The 27,455-nt window shown below is 36.9% G+C and overlaps 1 protein-coding gene across 8 annotated transcripts in view; it reads left to right on the top strand.

The window, feature by feature from the left end:
• Positions 1–27,455, top strand: part of SLC4A10 (solute carrier family 4 member 10) — a 150,599-nt gene that overhangs the window by 25,730 nt on the left and 97,414 nt on the right. For 4 of the 8 annotated variants that reach the window (XR_008974121.1, XR_008974120.1, XM_057423650.1 and 1 more), the window contains exon 1: positions 8,751–9,189. The exons of 2 other annotated variants lie outside the window; for them this stretch is intronic. Coding sequence is in view for 3 of the 6 variants with exons in the window: in XM_057423650.1 (XP_057279633.1) it covers positions 9,109–9,189 (81 nt within the window). In the remaining 3 variants the exon portion in view is untranslated. Of the gene's footprint in view, positions 1–8,750; positions 9,190–27,455 lie in introns of those variants that run through there. 2 more of the 8 variants (XM_057423654.1, XM_057423656.1) reach the window with 2 other exon arrangements.

Below are 27,455 nucleotides of genomic sequence, written 5' to 3' on the forward strand. Positions count from 1 at the left end.
AGTCTCCTCTTCTCCAAACTATAGAGACCCAGCTCCCTCAGTCTTTGTATTCACAAGAATAGGCTTCCTCTCCTCCTTCCTCTCCTCCTTCCTCTCCTCCTTCCTCTCCTCCTTCCTCTCCTCCTTCCTCTCCTCCTTCCTCTCCTCCTTCCTCTCCTCCTTCCTCTCCTCCTTCCTCTCCTCCTTCCTCTCCTCCTTCCTCTCCTCCTTCCTCTCCTCCTTCCTCTCCTCCTTCCTCTCCTCCTTCCTCTCCTCCTTCCTCTCCTCCTTCCTCTCCTCCTTCCTCTCCTCCTTCCTCTCCCTCTCCTTTCTTCTTCCCATTTCTTACCACAGTAAGGCAAGCATATATGGAATCACCAAACTCCCTTCAGAACTGGTGAAGTCCCCTTTACTGGAATGCGTCTAAGTATTACATTTTCTGCATTTTGGTGTTCTTTTATCTTTCTTTGTCCTTTACACTTTTACTCTTTCACAAGTGCTTTGCACTGAAGTACTTGGCTGAAAGGCAGTTTAAATATAAAAGCTGGCAGTGTCTGACTTTTGAAGCTCCTGTGGGAGACTCTGCATGTTCCACTGGGTATTTCATCCCAGTTTTTATCTTTGAAGCAATCATTGGCTTTTTTTTTTTTGAGATCTAAACATTTTGATCTATGTCCTTGTGTTATTGAGTGTAAAATTGTGTTTTAAATATTAAAAAAAAAAGAAAGGTACACAGGCAATTAGATTTTTAGAGCATTTTGAATTGTTCTAGGAAAAGATACCTTCTTCTCCAGTTTTATACATCAATATATATGATTTTGTCTAGTTTCTATAGTTTGTATCCCTAATTTTATAATTTAATCTATAGCATCCCAACATGAGCTTTGGGGCCTGCTCCTTGTTTAGGGTGGCTTTTCTTTCTTCAGCCCTTTCTGTGTTCTTCCTACAACAACCAGAGGGAGGCTGCCTCTAACCCAGTGCCTGTTCAGGCTGTGGATGCCTGCCCTTGCAAAGTCATAAAAAAGATGTTTAGTTTTTAGTGAGGTGTGCTGCTTCAATAGCTTTTCTGTGTCCCCCTCCTAGAGAGGGGATAGCAAGGCAGAGCTGGTGCAGTTAATCTTAGTCTGTTTGCTGTCTGTGTGCACCCTTTTAAGCTTGCCAGAAAACAAATGTTTTCTTCAGAGCTCACATTTCAGAATTGATTTTGGAATAGAGTGCTTGATCATTTTATTTATTACTATTTTTTTTTAGCTGTAGGGGTGATAAAATTAGGTAATAATCTGTCTAATATATTACATATTTATGTGATAAATTGCATTTATAAAGCACTCTTTACTGTCTTGCTTTCTTCCTGTCATATGTTTTTTGTCAAGACTGCTACTAACCTAATCCTAAAATATACTGGTGTAACAGCTCTTTGCCCATAGCTTTCCTTCAAAGCAGTGGCTTTTCTTCACAACCTTTGAAACTCTCATCCCATATTACAGTCTTCTAAGACTCCAAAGGGTATTTTGCATAGGATCAATGTTAGGTTTATGCTCTGATACTTAAGCATATGAACCCACTTGTTTTGCATGATTGAAATAAGCATTTAAAGCAGCCTGGAAAATTTTGGAGTAAGTAATGTATCCAGCGAATTTATTTTTGTATGCACTTTGACCGAATAATGTTGGCTAGAATTAATCTTTATTTATTATCATTCTCATTTAGAATCAGTATGTTTTATAGCAAAGGAGTGTATGCATGGATGGATTTTAAAAATATCTGTGTTTATATCTATGTTGCCTGTCTATATTTTATTGATAAAACTTTGAAAGGACCATGGTGCACAAGTGATGCGCAAATAAGCTGGTACCTGGGGATTCGTAAAGGTATTCATTCATTCTGATTGCTTAGAAGTATAGATAAATTAATGAGGAGGAGGGCACAGCTGAGCTTGTGTAAAAGTATAGTATGCTTATAGTTTTACATACAGTAGAGGAACTTGTCTGAAACTCTCTTTTGTCTTTTTCCCATTGTTTGAACTGCAGCAGAGTTTTGTCTGATTTAGTGCTAGTTCTGAATATGATATAATTTGACATAATCTCAGACTTCTTCCTTTAAGAAAAATGACTTAGTTCTCTGCTCACACTGGGCATATCGATGTCAAAGCTCAGCAATGCGTCAGGGTAATTCTCTAAAGCTCTACACACATTGAAAAGGTTATTGAAGAATGCACAGGCATTTTTTTGGTGCTAAGTCTGAAATAGAAGTGGCTAAATCCTCACCGGGTAGAAGTTATATAATTTGGCGATGCTATGCTGATTTATGCCTCTTGAGAGTTTGCCTGCAGCAGAAGCTGGAGGTGATGAGAAGAGATTGGATGAGAGAAAGACCATCCAGGAAAAATTCATCAAATTTGTCATTCTTGAAAGGACCATCATAACATATGGTAAGGCATATCATTTACCTCAGGCTCAGAGGAAAATGATTTCTGCTAGGAGAATATTAATTTTATTTCTTACAGGATCAGCTGACAGGGAAGGCTTTCTCCTGGCTGGTCTTCCCCTTCTGTTTTCTCTAAAGGGAAGGATGGAAGCTTGGAAATGTCTTATCTGTAGGAGACAAGCGAGTTGGCATTTTGCCATAATTTTCTGCTAGCAGAGAGGATAATGGTAATTATATGTCAAATTTTAGCATTTCTCTTCTTTGAAAGAGAACTTTTTAATGCAAAATATTTAGAAAAGTCAGATCTATTCTGAAGCGGATGAGAAGCTAGGATTAGTGAACTGACAAAATTTTCTTAAACATTTTTTTATTCCTCTTCAGGGACAAGAGAGAGATGAAAAGGGTCAAAAGAAAGCAAGCTATGAGGTGTGCAATGTAACTAGGCTGCAATTTCATTATTGTGTAATATTTGAGAGATACCCACAGCAGCATTGCCTGTCCTGCTGTTCTGTCTGTAAAAATAGTGGAAGCACTTGCTAAAGGGTTCCAGCATTTTTTTGTGAAATTTTTATTTCTTTGTTTATCAGGAAAATAAAATTCTGTTGTGCTGTACAAACGCATCCAAATTCCATCTTCAGGATGGAAGGTGAAAATGTTTTCCTGTAATCAATTCTAGCATCCCCAGTGGTTGCAGGTTAGGCTCTTACTCAGCCATGTTCTTAGTGAGTAAAAGGACAAGGGGTTTCCCAGACTGTGGCATGTGTTACAGTACTGCTTAGATGCTGAAAAAGGTGGAAAGCTTTGCCTTCTTTAAAGTCAGAAAATAAAGGCATGGTCATTTAAAATAGGACCCGTTTACCTTCTAGACACACATAAAATTTATAATTTCAATTGATTTTACATATAATTTATTAGAATACATGATTTACATAAATATAGTTTTGCTAGGAAAATAAATCCGTGACTGCGAACTTTTTAGTCTTTATATTCCGTATTTTTCCAAGAGCAAATGTAAGGTCAAGGGAGGTGATTCTGCCCCTCTACTCTGCTCTGGTGAGACCCCCACCTGGAGTACTGCATCCAGCTCTGGAGTGGTCAGAACAGGAAAGAAAGACATGGACTTGTTGAAGAGGGAACAGCAGAGGGCCACAGAAATAATCAGAGAGCTGGAACACCATTCTTAGAAGGAAATTCTGAGAGAGTTGGAGCTATTTAGCCTTGAGAAGAGGAGACTCCAGGGACACCTTGTTGTGCCATTTCAGTTCTTAAAGGGGAGAGACTTTTTAGCACGTCCTTTTGTGACAGGATGAGAGGTAATGGTTTTAAACTAAAAGAGGGGAGGTTCAGGCTGGATGTGAGGAAGAAGTTTTTTGCAGTGAAGTTGGTAAAGCCCTGGCACATGTTGCCCAGAGAGGTGGTGGATGTGACATCCCTGGAGACGTTCAAGGCCAGGCTGGATGTGTTTCTGGGCAACCTGATCTAGTTGAAGATGTCCCTGCTCATTGCAGGGGGATTGGACCTGATGAGCTTTGAAAGTCCCTTCCAACCCAGACTGTTCTGTGATTCTATAAGCAGCCATCTTTTATATACACTCTAAGTACAGAACTGCCTCTCAGCAGTCTGAGAAAAAGATGTCTGCTTTCTTCTACATTATCTTCTGGGAAATGGTATGCCAGGCATTTTGAAATTGATTTTGAAGGTAAAATACTGGATAGAAATAGTTCTTCCTTTTCATTGTTTTAGAACTGCTTATTATACATTTATTCTAATTTGTCGGCAACATGTAATGCAGTGATGTGGCTCATCAGCGTTTGACCTGTGATACAACTTGAGTTCTAATGCTAGGATACAACACTATTGACAGTAGGATACTTGGAAAAGCAGGTTTTGATGCTGAAGTATTGGAAGCAAGCGGTTCATTTCAGGTTTTGACTATGCAGCTGTGGTTCAGGTCTGCCTTTGCTTGTTTCCTATTTTGTTTTATAAAGGTTTTGAGTTTCCTTTAACCACAGTTGTGGTTATCCACAGATGACCTGATTAGACTTATGTAATGCCTGTGGAACTAATCACAAAAGAACAGTGTTGGAACAGTACCTCATTTGTGAGAATGTAGTAAATATGTACATAAAACATAGCAAGTAAATAAATCTAAGCTTGTATGTTCTAAATGGTTTTCCTGTTTGCCTAGAGAGGGGTATTTACACTTTATAACAAAAAAAAACTTCAATAATTTCGTGGGATAATTAAATAAGAGGTACATAGGTAGACTACAGAGAGGTAATAGAAACAGTCCTGTCATTAGGATTAAAGGGGAATGGGCTATCATTAGTTACTTTTGAGCTTATTCCACTCAAGTACAAAGATATTTTTTAATCTGTGTTGATCTGAGCAGTCAGACGAAATTTAAGAACTGATGAACTATCTTGCTTAAAGGAAATTGCTGAGCTATTTATATTGTTAATACCATTCTAGATATTGAGACAAAAGCTCAGTGTTTTTAGTACAGGAGAAACCAACTGTTACCAAGTTGTGGGGGTTTTTTTTTTGGTTAGTTGTTTTGTTTTGTATTCAGAGTTACAAACTTATTTCCAATCATTGTTGAGCACCAGGGCAGTCTCCCCATTTTCCTTAGGTCCTGCTCTTGGTACCAGTTCTGCTGTACCTTGAATTTCCACTTTTTTTCTTCAATCGTCTGTGTTTTCATGATCGTCTCTAGTAGAAATAGGGATGAAAGACACGCTTTTGCTCTTTCAGTTTGATTTTCTGCTCTTGCAAACCTTCAACTTCTGATAATGTAAAACCCACTAAACATTAATGACAGCTTTGTATGGATTTGTGCTTGTTCCAGGATTTTTCTTTTGCATTAATATTATTTCTTTTTCATTGGCATCTCGGTCTTGACACCTACAGCGATCTCCCCTTGGTCTTTTTTTCATTAAACTAAACAAAGCAAATGTTTTCAGCTTCCTCTCAAAATTTCCCTGACCATTGTAGAAGCCTTTATTTATCCCTTGCAGTTTAAATTCCTTTTCTAGGCATAGATGATGAGAATCAAGAATAGTAGGATTTTAATAGAGCTTTGTGTTATTGCATTAATGCTGATGTCTGTTTGCTAGAAATATCTTCCCTGATAATTTTAAAATTTCATTCCATTTCCATAGGGACATCATATTGGTAGCTCATAATTACTCTGTGATCAGCTTTGTCCCCACAGTTTCATCCACTGTGATTTTCAGCTGCTGAGCTCTCAATTCTTAGCAGAAACTTAATAATCAGTTCACATCTTTGCATTTCACATTATTAAATTTTACCCCAGTTTTCCTAAAGGTAATCCATGTCTTCCTGGTGATGTTCTGTTCCTCACATGAGCAGCAATTTCCCATATCAGAAATTTTTGAGTGAACCCAAAAAGATTTTTTTGTATTATTAATACTTCTTGTGCTCTTGTCATTAATAAATATGTAGTAAAATTGATCCCCCCAAATGATGCCAAGGAACATGTGTTAGTATTGTTCTTCCAGCTCTTTTGGTACAGCACTGTGTCATCTCACCTTACTTTTACGATCTGTCATACCTTTCACTGATCTCAAGTGCTCTCTATCACCAGCAAACATGACTTTAAATTAAGCAGTTGATTGACAAGGCTTCTGTTGTTAGCTCACTTATTGCGTAGGTCAGTTTTTTTATGTGAAGCTGATTCATAATAGACTCGAAGTGACCATTATTTCACCTTACATAATCCACAGGAAGTCTGAATTTGTTTTTTTCTCTCTTTCTAGATTTTTTTTTTCCCTTTTTTCCTGTGCGTGTGAAAAATAAAATGAAACAAAAGCGAACTGTATTTGAGAGTAATACTTTTGTATGCTATAAAGTGGTACCTGTTGATATTCTAAAGCGAATGGATTACCATATTCTTGCTTTGAACACCTCTCAGAATAAATAACTATACTGTATAAAATAGTATTGTACTTATGCCATCTCTCTTAACATTTCTAATGTTAAAATTTTCACTTTTGCAAAAGAGTAATTGTATTGATATGAGGAAAGACATGGTATAACTTCTGGGAGAAGATTCCCCTACTTGGGATAATATAAATGAAATATGATCATACTGCTGTATATTTCTGAGTGCATTTACAATCTGTACTGAGATCTGAACCTAATTCAGGAAAATAGTCTTTTATCTTCTGCTAGCTTTTGAATTGATTTTAGATGATCTTAAGGTCCTTTCCAACTCTAAGTATTCTATGATCCTGTAAATTCCTCAGATGTCCAGCTGGGCAGAGATTATGCATTCTTTGTGAGCAGAAACGACATAACATGTTTCTGGCAGCTGTGGTTAAAGCTCCTAGTTCTGTGTTTTTCACTCTTTGGGTGGAGTTACATAGTTCAAGATTTGCACAAAGACAGCATGCGTATTATTTATGAAAGGTGTCTTGGCAAAATACATTTTTTTATGTGGTCACTTCTTACCATCTTCCTAGCCTTTGTATTCTAGCTAGGTGGTTTGTGGGGACTTGGAAGTGGTTACCAGCAACTTATAGATACAAGGTTGTACTCCCTTATGTAGTTGTAAGTAGCTACTGATCAGAATATAGTATTGCAGAACTGCATGTTTGCATAGGAATAATTAAGATTTAATGCTGGTGTTTTATTATCTTTTATAAAATTATCTTTGGAAATAAAAATATTACCCTGGGAGATACTCTTGTTTAATACTGATGTAGGGAAAGATATTTTCTCCTTCTTTTACTGCTAAATCACTCCTTTCCATTTTTAAAGGGCCTTTTGTCTCCTTGTGTGTGTGCGTTTATATCCTGTGCACATAGATTTGGTACTGTTTTGTAGGTTGAATGTGAATTCATGAGTTTTTATGGGAAACCTTTAAAAGTGGCAGCTTTCACAATGAACATTCACTATATACAAAATGGCCCCCTGACTGCCGTTATCAGCTGATGTAAGACGATAGCATCAGGTAGTTGGGTCTCAAGATTAACTTTCTGGAAAATATGAAAAGCAGCATTAAGTCTGGCTTGATATGGTTCCCTACTGTACTTCAAAACTTCCTTGGGCTTCGGTGGCTAGCCTCTGCTGGGCTGCTGGACATGTCACTGGAGACCTTCTAAGAATGTAGGAGAGTTCCTTTTCCCTGTAGATGAGGCAGTTGCACGCTCTATAAAGTGAATCAATTAAAAATTGACGCCAAGCAGTTTCTCTCTCAAAGGGAAAATCTGTGATATTCATGGATGAGACCAGTTTGCTTTTATCAGTGCCATAATGTGAATGACTATAAGCCAAATTTGATTAAGTTACTCAAAAGACCAGCTTCTACAACTATATAATAATAATGTTAAACTAACAGAATAGGATCTGGGTGAATTAATTTAGAACCATTTACTTCTAGATTCAGCTTCTGCTTATATTTCAAAGTAAGAAGGGCATCCAGAATCATTTAAATAACATGCAAGCTGTAGTTATATCAGGAAGATTTTTTTTCCTCCAAGTTTTATTTGTCTGTAAAATTCGACTGGTAGCAATATATTTCAATATGTGTTCAGGGGATGTTCCTCTGTTTAAGGATATGGACTGAGTGCCTCAATAGGACTTTCTCAGTGCGTGAACATCAGTAAATTTTCTGTGGGTCTGGAATGCAGAGGAACTGTTAAATGATAACTTTTTCCGTTTTGTTGGTGGGACTATTTTGTCTTAGTTCTGTGAAGTTTTTGTTTGCATAAATTTGTTGCCATAATAATAGCAACAATAAACATAAATAGTGATTTATGATAATTAATTTGCATCAAGTATGTGTTTTAATAAAAATCTGGTTATTACTTTGTAGTCTTAATAATTTAAAAATGACTAAGGAGAATACTATACATTTGTTAGCTTGAAAGGTCTCTTGTATCAGAAAAGAACCATGCATGATTGTTTTGTTTGATATCAAAACACATTTTTGCTGTCATAATACTGGCATGTTCTCAAGGCATGCTGTTTTCTGGCTGCTAGCAGGGAGTAATGGAAACAATGCAGTGATCATGCAATTTATTTGAAAATAAGCACTAAAAATTCTTAGGCAAGCAATGTTTTTAATTCAGGATTCGTAAGGCTGCATAAAATAGCTGTTTTAGTACCACAAAGGTATTTAAATGCCTTGCTGCCTCTGAATTGTTTATAATTTCTTTCTGGTAATTTTCCTTTGGATCAGATTGTGATGCTGCTTCTGAATAGTGATAGTGCTTGTTGAGGAGTGGTCATGCAAGCAAAATGTGATAACCTCGATATGTCACTTCATCTGCTGTTTTTCTTTTGTTAATGCAAAGCTGGTTGCATAATATCTAATTTCTCCTTTAGCTGACCACAGATGAAAACAAAATCCATAATGGCAGCGCTAGATTTTATAAAAAACGCAAGTGAGGAGTTGAAGGATGTGGCTTGTTCTGTTTGGATGATGCAGGATTGCTTTAAGCAGTAAGCTTACTGTTTTCAGATGGCATTAGCAGCATCAGTGATATAGCTGTGTCAGCCTCCTTGACTACTGGATGTCTGTAATCGCACGGAGGGAACTATATTTAAGATCTGATATCTTGAGGGTAATGACTCGAGCACTTGCTGATGGGCAGAATGGCTGTTAATGCTTTCTTCACTAGCCCTGAAGATTTTGAAAGGTAGATGGGTCTGTGATGTACTTCTGTAAGACAGGAAATGCAATTTTTGGGGGTCTCTGGAAATAGAAAGGTCATGCAGCTTGGAACCGGTGAGACATTACAGTCTCTAAGTCATCAGGTATGACCCTATAGTTTATTCTAATATTTTTAACACAAGGGTTTGTTTTACAGTTTTAGGTCGTTTACAATCTCTTTGTCTGTGTAATTGTTTCATGTTGGATTTGCTACAGGATTTGTCGGGTAGACTGTTTACATAAGCAGAGCAATGTATATCTTGGAAATCTAATGTGTGGTTAATTGCTATTTGAACAATGTAAGGTTATTCCATATACATTTTCAACCTGTTTTTATTGTGAATATGATTTCTTTTAACTAATTCAGGGTAAAGGTTATACCTCTGCTGTAAAGTAAAATTACAAGATTGCATTGCATTTTTGCTTTGCTTTATCTGTACATGGCACACAAAGCTATAGTGAATGTGTGTGTTTGTGATATGTAATGCAGTATAAGGCAACTGTTTACCTACAGTGGCAGGTTATTTAAAACAACGTATCACATTGTGTAACAGGACTGAGCTATTCTGCAGGCACAGATCTTGCTGCTTTTTTTTTTTTTTTTTGTATTTTGCAGTAGTAGGATTTTTTTCTTTTTTGCTTCATTTCAGATCAGTTTAAAAATAGCTCACTGAGCATAACAGTGGAAGTTTGGCATGATAACGTTCCTCTTTTTAATTATTACACTTAGTGACACAAACTAATAGTTAATGGGTTGTAAATGAGAAGGTGAATAACTTAAATATTTAGAACGTTGTTTAAAACCAAATTCATTTTACTTAAGCATGTCTCATCATTTTTGTTTTTAACTGTTGCCAACTTTATTGCATGGCTGATACAAAAGTGTGTGCGAATGCATTGTGGTGATGGATAGGACAGTCAGAGTACATAAAACCCCAGGTATGTGGGTATTTTACATAGGAAGATAGTGGCCTGATTTAACGTGTGGAGCACAAAATGTAATTGGACATCCGGTTACAACTTTAGGTGTTACAAATGCTAGATAATAGCCACTGTTTCCCTTGAATACATCATAGAGCAATTATGTTTAAATTTGTAGAAGTTTATTTTAAAACAGTGATATTCAGCTCCATCTTAAGAAATTCTAGATGTATTTGCAGAACATTACCATGGCAACGTGTTTGGCCATGTGTTTTAAAAGCTCCAAGGAAGCCTGAAAGTAGTGTGCAATTTTTCTGTCACTTGCTTTACCCTTGTAGAACAACAATTTTCACATAAAACTGGACTGCAGATTGGCAGGGGTGAGTGATAATTCCTGACCTCAAAGCACAGGATTAAGTGATCAAGATTTAAAAATATTTTCTTATTTCCACACAGAAATGTAAACATGTAAAATGTGGATTTGATTTTGCGTTTAAAACTGTATTCTGGTTTCACCCCCATTTAATAACATTCTGCTGGAAATATATGTGTGCGGGAGACCACAGAAGATCAAACTTAAGAACGTGCAACAAATTGCTTCAGTAAAAAAGGCTGTCTTTTCATTTTTAATTAAAAACATATTTGTAAAAAAGTGTTGTATTACTTTTATTAGCCATAATTTATAGTTTCCCAGTGTACTTATCCAGCTTACGTTCTTATTAATAATGGAGAAAGACTGCCCTGCTATTAAGCTTGATTAGATTTGGAATGATTTAACTATACCTTTCACTTGCTACAAGATCTTTTTAATCTGTTAGAATTCATTTTCAGTATTTTAATGTATTAGTCACAATGAGTACATTCTGTTCCTTGGCATTGGAATGAAATTCCTGAAAGTATTGGTTTCATGGTATTTTGGTGCTTTGCAGGGTATTTATGGACTTTTTATTAGGACGAACCTTCCCCCTAGCTTTTTTGTTTTCTTTATTCAAGTGTAATTTAAAATCTTGACTTACATGCATTTTGAAGTTGTTTCCGAACTCTCCTTTGCTCATTGAAAATAATTAGATCTCTATGGAATTTTGCATAACTGGAAGCTATAGCAGTATGTCATGTGCTTATCCTGGACTCCATTTCATCATTTATATTAATTCTGCAAACTGTTCTGTGCATGTTTCTGAAATGTATCATTGATAATAATCTCCAAATTGCGTGATAAACATCCATTGCGGCGTGGTTAGGGTAGAAACTGTGTTTACAGAGGAAAATTGGTGAAGAATGCTTACCTGAGGAAGTGTGTGTTTAGGTCATTCCATTTTTGAACAATAATTTTACTGACTATTGCAAGTGAATTTGGATATGTTTTTTTTCACTTAAAGGATTCAGTTCCATTATAGGTCCTCCTTAATTTTGGTGGACTAAAGAATATTACCCCAAAGGAAGGTATTAAGGAAGTGAGGTTCTTTTCTAAAAGGTAGAGATTTACACATGAGAGCAGGGAATCAGACTGAGGAGATCTGAAAACTTAAAACTACAAACTATTTTGCTTGCTTAAAAATGTGCCGTCCCCCTCCCCCCCCACCAAAAAAAAAAATAAAATGACAGTTTTAAAATGTTTGCTGATATTTGGTCATATTGTACAAATTTGAAGTAATTGAATCCAGTGGCAATGTCTTGGTATCAACAAGAAGGGTTTCTTTTATTTCTCTTAACTATACCATCTCTTCGAAGTAAGTTGATTGCAATTGTCAGTGTTTGAAGAATACTATGTAAAAAAGGATTACCCTAACTAAAGTATTCTCTCCCTATGACTACGCGTAATGAATACACATCCACGAGTATGTGTTTCCCTGTCTTTAAACATTTCAATTTACAGAACTTGATTATAAAGGTCTTAAAGGAAATGGAGCTCCGTATGGATGTTTTAGGAATAAAGTTAACTAGTGAATTTGGCAAGAAGCCCAGTATCTGTGTATTTTACTAAAAATGTGAATGCTCACACTCATGTCAATACTCAGTTGTGTAGTGATTTTACTTATTATTGATTGATGTTCTGAATCCACACTGCTGACTTTTTTTCCTATGTTACAGTGCCAGTTTTTAAGGAAATGGCAGTACTAGGACTAATAGGAGATTGTGGCCAAACATTCACAACTAGCAAAACAACGCAAGAAGTAAAAAGTACTTTCAGAGTGAGTTGAAAGAATTCAAGTCCTTTTGTCCTACGTTAGTCTTCGTCCCAAGAGATGATCCCATTCTGTGGTCAAATTCTCCTTGTTTAGTACTTTTACCAAGTTACTTGGCATCATAACCTGAATTATAGAGGTCTTAGAATCAGCATGTCAGAAAGGTCTAAAACATAAAGTAACATAGCATAAATATGTAATAGTGAACAGTAAGGTCACAAAATACATAGGTAAGTGACTAGTATTCCAAGAATGCTCTATTCTATTCAGTGTTTCAAGAATATCACTATTTTATCATTTGAATAGAAACCTTTTAAAGGAGATTTGCTGGGATGCAGTATGAAAATGTGGACAAATAACAACAATAATACCACAGTAATCTGTTAAATTTTAAATAGTCGTTTAGTCCCAACAAATTCTGGGACCACCTGAGAGGAAGTAGTAGGGAAAGTGACCATAATTCTGGTAAATTCCAATAGGCCACTTACTAGTTAAGATCGACATAAACTACAGAGTAAGCTACCTAATGCCTTCATTGTGCTATACTGATTTCAGTGTGACCTTTAAAAGGGAGAGCATCACTTTCTGGAGTAATTTAAAAAATGTATATACCAGTAAGATGTTACAGGATGTGACTGATAATATGGTGGGGTAATACTGCTATTTCCATTTCATTAAGGGCATTTTTTTTTTCTTAAGTGATACTTCATATATTTAATTTGTGCTCATTTCCCCTTGCCCTGTCACTGGGCACCACTGAGAAGAGTCTGGTCAAGCCTTTGCTACTTCCCCCCCAGTCGTGTTTATATACGCTCTGATAAGATTCCTCTGAGCCTTCTCTAGGCTGAGTCCCAGTGCTCTTGGCCTCCTCTTCTGTGACCTTTATGGCTCTTTACTGGGCTTACTCCATTACATCCATGTCTTTCTTACAAGAAGGGAGCCCAGAATTGTACAGTGTACCCCAGTTATGTCTCAGCAGGGCTGAGTAGAGAGGCAGAATCACATTATCTGGTAAAGAAATTTGGATTGTCTGTTAACTGGTCAGTGAAATGCAGGAAACTTGAATCCTTGAAAAATAAGGATTTCAGTCACTGAAAATTATAAATACTGTCTGCCAGTAATCTTATGGAGAAGAAAAGCTTTGAAATAGCTTTGCTTAATTCATAGCAGTTTTTTTTAGTGATGAAACCTCCTGTTGTTCTGGAATGTCGTATGTGGAATCTATGTCCCCCAGTGCGAATTGATACAAACAAAGACTAATGCCTAAGGGGAAAGGTTAAGCTTTAATATTTTGACCTATGAGTAAGAAGATATTATCTAGTATGCTATCACTGATAATCACAGAATCATAGAATGGTTTGGGTTTGGAAAGGGCCTTAAGATCATATAGTTCCAAACCCCTACTATGGGCAGGGACTCTTCACACTAGACCATGTTGCCCAAGACTCCGTCCAGCCTGGCCTTGAACACTGCCAGGGATGGAGCATTTACCGCTTATTTGGGCAACCTGTTCCAGTGCCTCACCACCCTCACAGTAAAGAACTTCTTCGTTATATCTAACCTGAACTTCCCCTGTTTAAGTTTAAACCCATTGCCCCTTGTCCTGTTGCTATAGTTCCTGATGAAAAGTCCCTCTCTGTCTACTTGTAGGCCCCTTTCAGATATTGGAAGGCTGCTGTGATAAAAAATAAACTATGGGGAACCTGAACTCCAGGGATTCGTAAGTTTTGTTTTAGTCAACTTGCCAAAAATGATTTGTTAATTTCTAGTAGAAACTTAGAGCATGCACAGAGCTCTCAAATGTGCTCAGCTGATGCAGCAGCCATCAAGTGACAGAAAATATTCAGCTTGGTGCATTGAATGAAAATGTAAAACGGGCATTAAGTGGCATGAGGGAGTGTTGTGGTATTGTAAAAATTTGCTCATTTTTGTAATAGCTTCCCCCTTTTCCCCCAGGCTGCTTAAACAAACTAAAAATATGTATAGGAGACTTCAGTGATTCAAGATTCATCCTTTTCTCTACTGATAACATAATGGGTTCACTTGTTTAAATTCTCTTTTTTAAAGATTTTGTGCAGGCACACAGAGTCGTTAAAATACGTGTAAGAAAGCATATCCATAAGGTTTGCATCCGCATTTAATGCAGTTAAAGCTATTCTAACAAGTAGGTCCAAATCCTGTGACAAAAAGTTTCCAGGAAAACCAGTGTCACTTTTTGTACCTGAATCCTTGAATCCTGAAGCAGAGAAATACATTGTACTTGCATTTGTAAGGGGAGCTGCAATTGAGTACTTGCATTCGGGTGTGGAGTTGCTCTGGAGATGGGATTTTGCATGGTAGAGACCTCATGTCAAGCTTATTATGTGAGGGGGTTAACTGTGCTTTAGGGGCTTTCTGTCTGAGAGTTAGTCATGCAGGTCAGTTACACCATCCACTGTCATTCTTTAGTTCAATTTTTCAAGGTATTTAAGTCTTCATTTTCTGTTTTCCTGCTAAGGTTATCTGAAATACTTAAAACCTCTCTGTGTGTGTGTGCGTGTGTGTGTGTGTGTTGGAATCAGACTGCTCTTTCCCCTTTTCTTCTCCCCGTTGTTCACCTAACTTTTCAAGTTCTGTACCATGAATAAATTTTGATGAATATAAAATTTTGGACTTTGTGCACGTACATGTGTCTTAAGCAGTAGTTGTGCATATCACAACTTTGTATTTAAATTTAGGCAGCTCTTAGTATATGATAAAGTGGAGGTTGTGGGTGGTGTTACCTTCATGTTGACTGCCATGTAACATTTTTAATGGAGTGTACACTCAATGAACATTAGGAAAATCTAATATGTATGGAAAATACAAAATGAGAGTTTTGTAACAATGTAATGCAGTGATTTCTTATGGCATTGTATATTCTGCTGAAGATTATTCCCAGGTGCTTAGATTTCATATGGCGAGTATAGGCCTATTTGTGAGTGCTACTAAGGATGAAACTGTGTCTGGTAACTGTGGCTGGAACTTTAGTGTATCATTTGTGGTAATTGTGCTAATACATGTCAAAAATATAAATCCTTAGATCACCCGGGCACAGAATTTAGTGGAGGTTGCTATATGTTGCTGGTAAACTTTACCTAACTTTACATGAAATATGAGACATGGGGAAACGAAAAACTGTCCTGGCATTCTTTTTTTTGCTCTGGAAGGAAGTGATGACCTCTTCAGGAGCTTGGTTTCCTTGTTTCCTTTGCCAGACTTCTTCCCTCTGCTAGATCTCAGTGTACCATCACCAGTCTTTCTGGATGCAGTCATGGGTGAATTTCTCATTTCTGCTAATGAGCATCTTGCAATGACTCACTGGGCTTGGTTATTGCCCAGTCTGCCTCCTGCTTTCCTCCTCCTCTTTCCGGAATGGTTTGCTATTTTGTACGGTGCAGACATGCTGAAATTTCTCAGCCATCTAACTTCTAATGCAAAGTTGCATATTTGCTGTGGTGTCAGTGAGAGATGTAATCTGTGCTGTCAGAAGTAGTTACTAGCACTGCCGTGTGTCCCGAGCATCTACAGTAGCAACAACCTCACCACAGATCTGAGGCATGCTCAGGGTCCTTTTCTTGTCTGCTTCAACAGATAAGAACTGTAAAGTTGTTTCCTTTTTACTATCCTTTGCAATTGCTGAGACAGGGATTAAATTTATGGTTTTAGCTATGTCTGTATCATCAGCTGTAAACAAATTTCCTTGGCAGTCGCTTAGACTTTATTTCCCATATGGGCCTCCTTTTACGTCCATATAAATGTCATTGTCAATTTCTAGTTTAATTTCCTTTTAATTTTCCTGTCTTTGATTGGCTATACTGTGCACACCTGTAAATCTGTAATTTAATATAGGAACATAGAGAATAGCACTTTTATCTTCCAATGTGCACTGTATAAAATTTCTTCAGGTGACCTGAAGAATCTCTTGCACTGTTTATTCAGTCATAGCAAACAAGATAGGCTCTTTGACTTTGGACACTTTTGGCATCTGCTTCTGTAGAGAACTGGGCAGCAGGGATCCTGTAAAGTAAATTGGTTAAGCCCTGAAGCTGATGCTGTTTCCATAATGGATGCTTCTGCTTTCCAGCATGTTTATCACCATGTATCTTCCTCTCTTGGTTTTCAGTTTACTTACTGGGGTATTCATAGTGATGGACAGTGACGTAGGACTGTTGTGAAACAAAACTGCCCTTCTTGAAATTCAGCAGGGGGTTACATCATTTCCAAGGCAAGAAGCACCCCATTCTCAGTAACCCTCACTTTGGGAGATTGGCTGTGTTAATGAAGGCAGGGTTTTCTTTGCTTATTCAGGTTCCTAGTGCAATTCTGCTCAGTTTGAATTTATGTGTATTTACAGATTCCTGGTCTGTTGTCAGGGGACCTCTTGATTAATGTCAGTGCAGAACTGCAAATGTACCTCAGATCTGTCAGTTGATGTGTGTTTCCCTGCAACATTCCACTGGATTAATTGTTTTCCAGTATGTCATGCTTACTTGCGTGTCCTGCAATTTTATTCTTCGTAACAGTTTCTCTAAATCTGCCCATTGCTAGCAACAGGCTATTGGTTGATTGTTTACAAACACAAGAAATCTTTTTAGAAGATTTGTTGTAGTTGGTGTAGTTGACATCATATGTGCAGTTTTCCAGTTCAAAGGTGAGTTCAAGTAATCCAGTTCAAAGGTATGCGAGGTGATTTCAAGGAAGGATGTTACACGCCACATTTGGTCTCTCACCTGTAGAATTTGGGATTATAAACTGGTTTTGTTGACTAAAATACCTTGAGAGTAGTTCTGTTGGAAGGATATGCAGATTTATTACCAGCCTACTTCTAGGCTGGCTGGATCTCCATGTAATGCAGCATTTCAGAAACAGGAAAATTGAGGAAGCAGAAACATTCAGAAAGTGTTTTAAACACAAGTCAGATGCAAGATAATAATGTCACATAGTTTCAGTTTTTTTCATGGACAGATTAAAAAAGCCATCGTGCCTTTGCTGTCTTTTATTGTTCTCTGGCACAGGCATTATTTTTGTGATTCAGGGTAATGAAAAATGAACAAGAATGAGAATAATCATGAATAAATTTTCCAAGGGAATAATAGTAGTATCTATTAATGGAACTATGCACAGGATGTGTTGACTTGATCTTTATGATATTGAAAAGGAGAAACTTCTTTTACTTAGTAATTAAATATGTCACTTGCTACTCCCACCCTTTATTATTTTTTAGCAGGTGAATAGTAAATGGACATAGACAGTGTGATATTTAGGCTAAACTGCCCCTTCCAGTGATTGTGAGGTGGATGGGCAGGTTTCCAGACTGCCCTGTGCAAGTTACATCCACTGCTAAAACAAGAAGCGGGGACATTTGCTTTTTCTGTTTCTCTCTTCCCCCCCCAATGAAAAATTCTTCAGTTTAAACGTAAACTGTACAGGGAGATGTAGTTTCAGTCTTTAGTGGTCTTACAAAAGCTTTGGGCCTGTCTCTGTTCGAAGGTTCAAGGGACATTTCAGTTCTTTCTGTTATGGCTTCTAGTCTCTTACTGAATTTTTCTACACTATTGCAGTTTTAAATACTCTTATTCTTTTTCTTAGTACAGGAAAGCTCTTATGGTGTGTGCTTTTTAGTGTTCTGTTACAGTCCATTGCACTATTACAGTTTAAAATAAAAAATATCTGGAATCATAACTAGCTTCCATCCTGCTGGGTTCCTGCTGATCACACAGGAGTTGTGCAAGGTACAAGTTAATGTAGGATTTCGCATACCTAATGGGGATTAACATCCCTGTCATGATCTGGTCTACTGAGAATTCCAATTGGAAATGGATTTATAGTCTTGGTGAATTACAAACTTGTTTCCTTGAGTTTTGAATTCTTCCAGGCTTACACCAGGAGGTGAAATGATACCAGAGCATAAAGGTTTAAAAAAAAAAAATTATTACACATAACTCTTAATTTTTTCCTAAGTGCTGATGCCCCTTTGTTTTTTAAGTGTGCGTATCTGTGACTTTAATAATGCAGCAGAGTGACAGGGAAGGAGTGAATTTCAAGTAACACTTTTATTTTTTTCCTTTTTTTCTTCTTCTCAGGCAGATCAGCTCCTAGAACTTTAAGTGTTAGCTGCAGTCTGTGTTTCCCATATATAGCACACCTGGTTGCACCCTTGTTTGGGGACTGAAAGCCCTGTGTAACTTCCTGGGATAGGTATGGTTTAAAATACATTAGCTGGCATTCTTCTGTTTACAGTCCTTTGACTTCAGAAATCTTCTACTAAAGATAAGTATCAGACATGCCAGCTGTGATGTTGAGCTTGGAAAAGAATAAGTATGCTCCAAGTAACAATACAAGCTTCTTAAAAAAATGACAAACGCTCCTTTCCAAAGAACCCAGACATCTGATCATCCAAGGTTGCAGAATAACACTTTACCAGGGATGTTGTTTACTCTCTTGTGTACTATGTCTTGTGAAGAATTAGGCAATCAGTATGCTATTCTGGCAGACGATCCATAAATACAATTAAAATTCCTGGGAAAACAGGGCTCAGATTAGTCCAGTTGTGCATTACTAAAGATTTATTAGTGTATGTTTGGCATGAATTTCTAATACAGTTATAGAGTATACAAGTATAAAATGCCTCAACTGGTACTGCTTATATGGACTTGGCATGCAATATAAACTTCAGTGGATTAAATACTCTTCTAGTGTAACTACGTCATAGCAAATCATCCTTATCAACTAGAATTTTAAATCACCATGTGATTTGTTAAAACAACTAATGTGTGTCAGATAGGGTATATGTAACAGCTTCAGATATAGACGTTTCAGGGTATATGAAAACAACAATCAGGACAGTAGTGTTTCCTTTCTGTTGTTTTTTTTGATTGCTTTACTGGTACTTGATTATGCTTTCTGATACTTTTCCTGCTTTTATATCAGCCTGTGCCCAGACTACACTTCCTTTGGTATACTCTGTCCTTCCTCCCTTGAGTTATAGCTGCCTTTGGTTCAGCTTCCTCTCTGGTGTTCCTGTCACTTCTTTTTTTCCCACAGATGCAAAGCTCCTCATCTCCTCCATTATCTGTCTATTTTCTTGATGGTTTTGGAATGTTACTGGTCTGAAAGAACCTGGAGGTTGTCTTTTTACCTCCTACTGTTCCCTCCAGCCCACGGAAGTATGTTCCCTTGTTTATTAACATGGCATCATCTGTGATCCTTTCTGTGGAGACTGTTACCTTCAGCAATATCTACTGTGAATTTAGGTCAGGGAAATTGGTACTTCTCTGCTGTTATTCTTAAGCTCTGCCTGCTCCCAGCTTTATTTATTAATTTACTTTATTTAACAATTGAATTACCTTCTGTCTGTTTTGCTGATGTTTTTATGGTCTGTATGCACACAACTCTACCTATTCTCATCTGTCTGACTTTCATTCATAATTTCTCACTTTTCAGTTTCCTTAGGGATGTCCATCCAACTCTATAGCTGCCTTGGTGCTGTTGTTTCTCATTTGAGTTGTATAACTGTGCCAAATCAGCTACACACTCAAGTTGGTCTTTCCTCTGCACTTGTTCTTTGAGTTCCTTTTCTGTGATAACTGTTTAAACGCTTTCACCATTTTTATTCTGCCTCTCCCCAAAAACGGGACTTTGCAAAACTTTCATTTTGTCTATCTTAATAACATCATTTCTGCTCATATTTCCTTTATTCCTCTGTACTTTCCTCTATCAGCTTATCAGTTCCCTTCAGGCTCTGATTTTTTTGTTCTTCTCATACAGTTCCAAACCCTTTTGACAATGCATGGTCCTGGCTGACTCCCAGTATCCACTTTCTCAGTTCCTAATGCCATCTGCCATGCTTCAGAGATACTGCAGACTATCTCTGGTGAAAATCTTTTGATTCTGTTGACTTTCTGCATTTCCTAATCTCTGGGATTTTTATCATCTGTTATGAGTATCTTTCTTTGCAGTTTTGCCAGTTCTGTATTTTTTTTTATTAATCATATACATTCCGTTCAGTTTATCTATTCCCCTCTCTCTCCATGTGAACTTCTTAAAACCAACCAATGTTGAAATTCAAGCTTCCTCTTCATTTAGTTAAACAGACATTAAATTTTTGTTTTGTAGTCTTTGAACCTGTTCCAATGAACCCATCCTTATCCCTATTCACCTTCTGACCTTCTGCTGTTCTTTTTTTTCCAATCTCCGTTTCTCTTCTTGAATTGCTTCGCATACACAAGAAATCCGAGTCTCTTCATGTTAAAAAAACCCAACACAGAACAACTCTCAATTTCAGAAGGTTCTGTTCACCAGATTAGCATTTTACCCCTAGACCTCCCTCATCTCGCCATACCCTGACTATGCTTTGTACAATTGTCTTAATTACTTGTCTTTCTAGAACTGCTCACTTCTGTTTTCTGACTTTTGCACAGAAATTTGTCTCACTAATGTTCCACTTCTTCCTGGATGATTTCCAGGCTAGTCCTTTATTCTCCTCCACTCCATCTGTCATCTCTCTGCGATGCTATGTTGTAGTCTTCACTAGATTTTGTTGTTCTTAGATATTTGTCATTTCTTGTTCTTCGACATTTGTCATTTTGTCCTTGTTGATTCTCTTTCTTTTCAGTTTCTTATAGGGTGGGTCTTCTCTGCCCCTCTTCCTCTTTTTGTCTGTAGGTGTGTGTTTAGATCTCTCAAGAATCCATCCTCAGTCTTTGCATCCTCCTCCACACCTTACTTCAGCTAATGTAGCCATAAACATGGCTTCTTTGTGCATCCCTGCTTTGCTTTTTAGTGGTCTTCCTCCAATCCAGTTAAACTATACGTATCTCAGAGAATTTTCTTGGTCTTTCGTGGTCATCTGAATATAATCATATCAGGAAGAATTACTGAGTTTTCTTTACTTTCCTCATGTGCTTTTCTTGCACTGTGCAGTTCCAAGGTCTGTCATTTCCTGTTTGTCCACGTAGCCATAAATCAGATTGGAGGCTTGCTTGCCTCAACACTGTGATTATTATGATCTCATCTGCCTGTCTGACGCTACTACTTACAGCTTTGCTTTACTTAATTACTGGTGTTAATATCATCTTCACTTACCATTCTGCCTGCATCACTTGCTTTTTTGTCTATTTACTCATCTTCTGAAATACAAACTTCTTTCTTTGAAAAGCATTAAATTTGCCTTCCCCTTTCCCTTCCAAGGGAGAGATTTTATAACAAAGTTGAATTTTGTGTTTTCTCTGCTGGTAGTGTTGGTTTTGATTTCCAATGCTGTTCATTTTACAGTCATTAGTACACTTGCTCTTAATGTGCCCAATCTTTGTTGAAGCTCCTCCTCAAAACTCCTTCTGTAGTCTGTAAAGTTAAGTATAGCCTGTTAATGACTGGGCAGGTGTTAGTTGTGAGCATCTTGTTATACTTAAGTTGCCAAGAATTCTTAACTTAAGGCTATATCTTGTTTGTATGCCTAGAAGCTGTAATGTGTCTTTTATAGGACCATTGAAATAGTTATAAATATGGTAATTTATTTGAAGTATTGACTATCACATCATGCATGTATTTCAGTATATATAGCAACAGAGCCCACAGACAGTTTTTCATTCTCCACACATGGTGTGTTTAATAACAATGCTAGTTAAAGAAAAGGTAGGCAGAATTTGCAGGTATAAGGAGGGATGCTTATAAGGCCAAATACAGATCAGAAGGTATTATTATTTTAGTACCTGTGTTGAGATCCTGCCAGAAGAGGAGGAGCTTATTCTGCTAAGCCTGATACAAACTTGGTTCAGTCTTTCATTTATTACAAGTAGCTTGTGGCATAATGTTTATATGACAAAAATTTTCTTTTTTGTATTTATCACAGAGAAATCCTTTAACAAATAAAAAGAAATAATAATTAAATAAATACTGAATAAAAATTCCTTAATACAAGGAGATGGTGTTGTCTTGGCAAGGAAGGCTATGAAAAGCATCTGCTGAATATTATTTTTCATCATTGTGCTTTTAACTATTTTCACTTTAGAGTAGTATAGTGAAATACAAGTAGTGATATGTAATTCAGAAATCTCATTACTTGTGTTGTGCCAGTAATACTTGGTATCTAGTAATTTCTGCCATTTTCTCAAAATACTAAACACTGGGGACACTTAGATCAGGGAGATGGAGTCTGAAAGGTGAAATTTAATGGGATACTAGTTATCCAGTAAATATATAAACAAGTAAATACTATGCCTATGAGAAGGGCTGAAAAAAAAATTGCTTTGGAAAAGTTTCCTTACCATTACCAAAATGGGAATGCAGTCCTAACAGCCTTTCTATTCAAAATACTGTATCTATCACCACCAGAAAGACTCCTAAATTCTGAAGGAAGAGAGTAGTTAGAGGTTAGCTAATACCTTTCAAAGCTCTGATGGTTTTATCTTCCCTTGCTGTTCTCTATCTGCAGGTGCCTATGAGTCTGTCGGTTGAGTAGCATTATGAGAAAATAGACAATGAAAATGATGCTCTTTTCTAACAATAAAATCCTTTAATACAGAAGCACAAAACATGTATAAGCTGGTAATGCCATGTTCACATTTACTTTCTACTATACAGTAATACTTGTCCTTTTTCCTTTCTAAAAGTTATGTTCTGTAATTTCTATATAAAGCACACCGTTAAAGCCGTATCAGTTGTTTCTAACTTTCTATTGCTTGTTTTTATTGTCAAATATCTTAACTAGTCTAGAACAACAAGGTCATGGAGGTGATGATGTTTAAAGCTTCCAGATTACAGCAGATGTGCAATATGTACAAGTCTAATTCTTAGATCTCTAAGAGTTAGGAAGACCAGTTGAAGTACTATTTATAATTCATATTTACCTTTGATTTTTTGGCAGTGCAGTTCAAATTCCTGAATGTGTATCTTGTGCACTTGTGCTGTCCAGACTTTTAAACTGTACAGATACCTCATTGTCTAGTCCATTGTCATGATCACTTTCCCAATATATTTTCAGTGAGTCTTTGATATAAAAATTCTCTTTACAGTGCAGTATTTCATCTCCTGGGCAGAAGTGATGCACAAGTAACTTCAAAATTGGTGTCTCAGATCTGTTTATTTGTCCTGTTACTTCTCAGAACACATTATCAATTTCATTATCTCACTTGTTTTCTGCCTTTTGCTTTTCTCCCCACTGCTTCTGCACTGTGTACTGCTTTTCATAATTCCTATGTGAATTAATTAGAGTATCTGAACTTTCAGGTAGCAGATCATATCATCAGTGGCTTGGAGGACACAATTATTTTTTATCTTTGTGAATAGAGTGGTTTCTGACCGTTTTCTCTGGCATTGCCCTCCCCAGTCACCATGGCTTCTTGATGCCCTGAGAGAGATGAATAATGAGAGCAAAGACAGTCAGAATGTCATTGTCTGATTATGAGATGGAGACTTTTTTCTTGTTTTATGCTGTGACTATATAGGCAGTGCAAAAGGCCTTTCCTTTTCCGTTAACAGTTTGTTTGTATGCAGCAAATATTTCTGGGTGATACAAATCTGGGTTTTTTTTTGTTTGTTTGTTTGTTTGTTTTTTTCCCCCAATCACATCAATAACTGTTGCATTGGTAACAAAATCATTCATGACAACAAGATCACATAGATCAACCTAAATCTTTGGAGATGAAAAGTACTGGGTCATTTGTTGTGGATTTTCTGCTGAAGTTACTCCATGATGATATAGGTGATTTGGGAATTCTTCAGACTAACCCCTCCATTTGAATTTGTACATTTTGGCCAAGAAAACTTACCAGTTGTCTTCAAGGAAGTTATTTACATGTTTCAATTTTAAAAAAACCCAAGTTAACCAAACACAATCATCTTTTCTCTTCTGAAGAGTAATAGATCATATAGAAGACAAGTCTGAAAGACTATAGGAATTTAATTTAATCTTCAGAAATGCAACAGAAAATTGTATGGTAGTCTGAGTTGTTTTTTTTTTTTTTCTGACAATGGATGATGAAAGGGCCATATTATTTTTCAACACCTCAGGTTTGGTTTTGCTGCTGGTTGAGCACTAGTATCATGAGTGTTGGCAAACTTATTTGGAAGGTTAGTGATGAGTTTGGCTACATATGAATTGTCACACTTGATCAAACTAACAATCCGTCTAGTTTACTACCCTGTCTCTCCAGACAGTCGTAATTTGACTGTTCTAAGTCTCAACAGTTTCCAGCCCATAAGATCTTGTGTATCCGGTGGAAGCACCCATCTCTTTGCACTGATTATTGAAAAAGTGGATGGTGATGTCATCTCTGGTTAAGGCAACTTCAGTTAGCTACCAAAAGTTTTATGGAATTAATCCTTGTATTGTGCTTGTCAAGAGTGTTTGTCAACTGAAAATTGTGGATAGGTCTGAGAAACAGAAGTGATGTGTTGAACTGTAGTTGGCATACATTTGTATGTAAAAGATGCAGACTCCAGACTACATTATTTTTGTGGCTGTAAAGAAAGACCTCTCTCCTGTGTTCTAGCTGCTAAGACAGATTCTGATAAGTTGGTCATGACCTCTTTTCTTCATTGCACTTGCTACTTCCACATGAGTAGCTGCTGCAAGAAGACTGCCTTCTATGATTCTTTTCTCTGACCCTAGTTCTAGGTAAAGAAGTCTCAAAACACGTCAACTTTTCCGAGGCTGAAGGCAGATCTTAGGAGGTGGGAAATGCATCTAACTTAAAACCAATTTATCTTAATGCTGATTAAGAAACTAGCAATTAACATAACTTACGGTTTTCTATTTGCTGCCCAGCATCTAATATCCTGTTGCATAGTGGGCTAAACTCAGCGTGTTTAACTACATGGAAATAATGCTGTTATTTTGGATCTGTCCTCACCTGGCATTGGGCCAAGAGAGAGCCTAGACATGCTAAAAGTAAATCTCATTTGGGCTTTGGATAAAGTCCTCGCATCCATCTTCATGCTGTTGGACTTCTCTGTAGTATCTGAGAGAGCCATTGCTGTGAATGAGAAAAGAGGATTTCAGCTAACGGGACTCACTGGGATGACGCAAGACATTTGAATAGTAATCACAGAGATAAAAAATAGCCATGCCTCAGGTTGAATTCTGTGCTGTTCTCGCCTTCATAATTTGTAAATATTTGACAGTGTAGTAAAGAAAAATATGAAGCAAAGGGAATAAAATCTCAGTCATGCAGATGTGACCCAGCTTAACTAGCAGCAAGGAACACTTTATTTTATTTATTTGGAGGTCTAGCTGAGACTAGCAACTGAAGAAAGATTAGTTTACAAAACCAGCAGATACAATATAGTAGGAAGGAAGGGGAGAAGTTACGGGAATCTTAACATGACTGCAAGCGTTCATAAAAACACCATAAGCTAGGTGCCTTCTTCAGGTTTTGTAAGGCGCTCACATCATTTAGGCATACCTGATAATTTTACTCTGAGGCATACAAAAGATGACAAGCACAGCTGCAATTAAATGCGCATGCTTCAAACAGGTACTGGAATCCAGAAAGAATTTAAAAGTTCATTATTTCCTTATAATATCCAATGCTCCAACAGGTTTATCGAGCCTTAGTGGGAACATTGTGTGTTTGTGATCCCCTCCCCTCCTTTTGTTGCTGCGGTTATCAGTAAAATAGGTGTATGAAGAATAGATAACGTAACATATTTGCCTTGCAAATGTACAAAATATTGTTTCTACCTAACATGGCTTTCTAAGAAAGAAGATTCCTTATCAAATGATAGGGAAATATTTTAGTGATTATGCATCCATTTATGCATCAGTTCTTATTGGCTGTATTGCGTATAATGGTAAATAACTAGCACAGGATGATTCAAAATAGATAAACACAGGGATTGCATATATTTGTGAGCATTTACTAGTCTGTAGAACTGCTTTGTGTTATTTGTGTGTGCATTTTCTGCATGCGTTTCATATCATTAATTTTATAACAATAGTATGTACTTAGATTTAATGTCTGCAGTGATTATCTATGTTTACATGTTACGGGGATTGCATTATTACATTAAATGTGTGCTTAGTCTCAGGTCAGTAGCAAATGAGTTCTTTGGAGCTAGTGCTGATTAGTGCAATTTTTAGCAGGATTGAAGAAGATGGTATTTCTTTACTAAGCCATGCTAAACAATATCTTGGCTTTTGCTGTAAAGAGAAAAGGGAAAAAGAGGCAGAGAAGGGTGCTTCTATGCATATGAAATGCAGCCTTGGGGAAGATGCAAATCTGGAATGAAAACTAATTGCTTTCTATTTTGTTGCATAGCCTGGGCTATGTGGAGTAGGGCTAACCAAAAGGAGTATGTGCTTTATGGTAACTAGTAGTGATTACTGCAGAAAGCTGCCACAAACCCAGACCTTATTGAATTATAAATGTGCTTTGATGGGTCTTCCTTGATAGGTGGATAGAGGGGGAAAAGGGTGATAATAGTGAAGCTAGTGGAACGGAAAAGCAATTATATTTAATCAGAAAGATAAAATTCACTGTACTTCATACCTCGAAAGATTTCTAAATATGATTATATGTAATATAAATAATTAAATGCAATTCTATTAAAAAAGTTTGGATGTTAGGGTGTTTTTTTTTTCTTCCCTGTGCTTGTCTTCAGAAAGTGAAGAGAATTGTAGCATCTAAGTTGTGGGCGTACATATTGTACACTGAACTAGTTTTGTGTGGCTGTGTGTGTTCAAGGGCAGTTTAAAGGACAAGGCTGAACATGGCAGTCACCAGTGATTTGCATCCTACAACAGGGAAGCATCCATCTACATATAAACAGCTTTTTAGCCATTTAGGTTAATTATCTTTACAAGATAATTCCAAAAGGCTCTTGGCAGATCCTGAGTTCAGTAACTCACTTTTCTATGTTTTTAATAATGCCATTTTTTTCTGAAATGTCAAGCTGAACTTGACAAAAGGATCTTAAAAATAGAAATATTGTGTCATGGGTCTGCGAAATAAATACAAAACAATAATGCTGGAATATCTTCAGACTGGGAAGGCAATCACGGTGTGTATGTGATCTCTGGATAAGTGTTTAGAATTTCATTACAGACCATTTGAAAGCTGAATACACAAGGTTTACACCACTGACTTTATTTATTTCAGATTATGTATTTTATAATATATTACGGAGTTCCATCTTTTAATTTGTGTTTATTGATAATATGAAATAACTAGAATAATTTTATATTATAGCTTTCTATTGTTCATAGGAATGCAATATTTAATATTTTATGCTGACAGGTGTTC

This window comes from Pezoporus wallicus, unplaced genomic scaffold (genome assembly GCF_028554395.1).
Source record: "Pezoporus wallicus isolate ANWC-B61680 ecotype Strahan unplaced genomic scaffold, APGP_CSIRO_Pwel_v1 contig_1181, whole genome shotgun sequence".
Classification (NCBI taxonomy): domain Eukaryota; kingdom Metazoa; phylum Chordata; class Aves; order Psittaciformes; family Psittacidae; genus Pezoporus; species Pezoporus wallicus.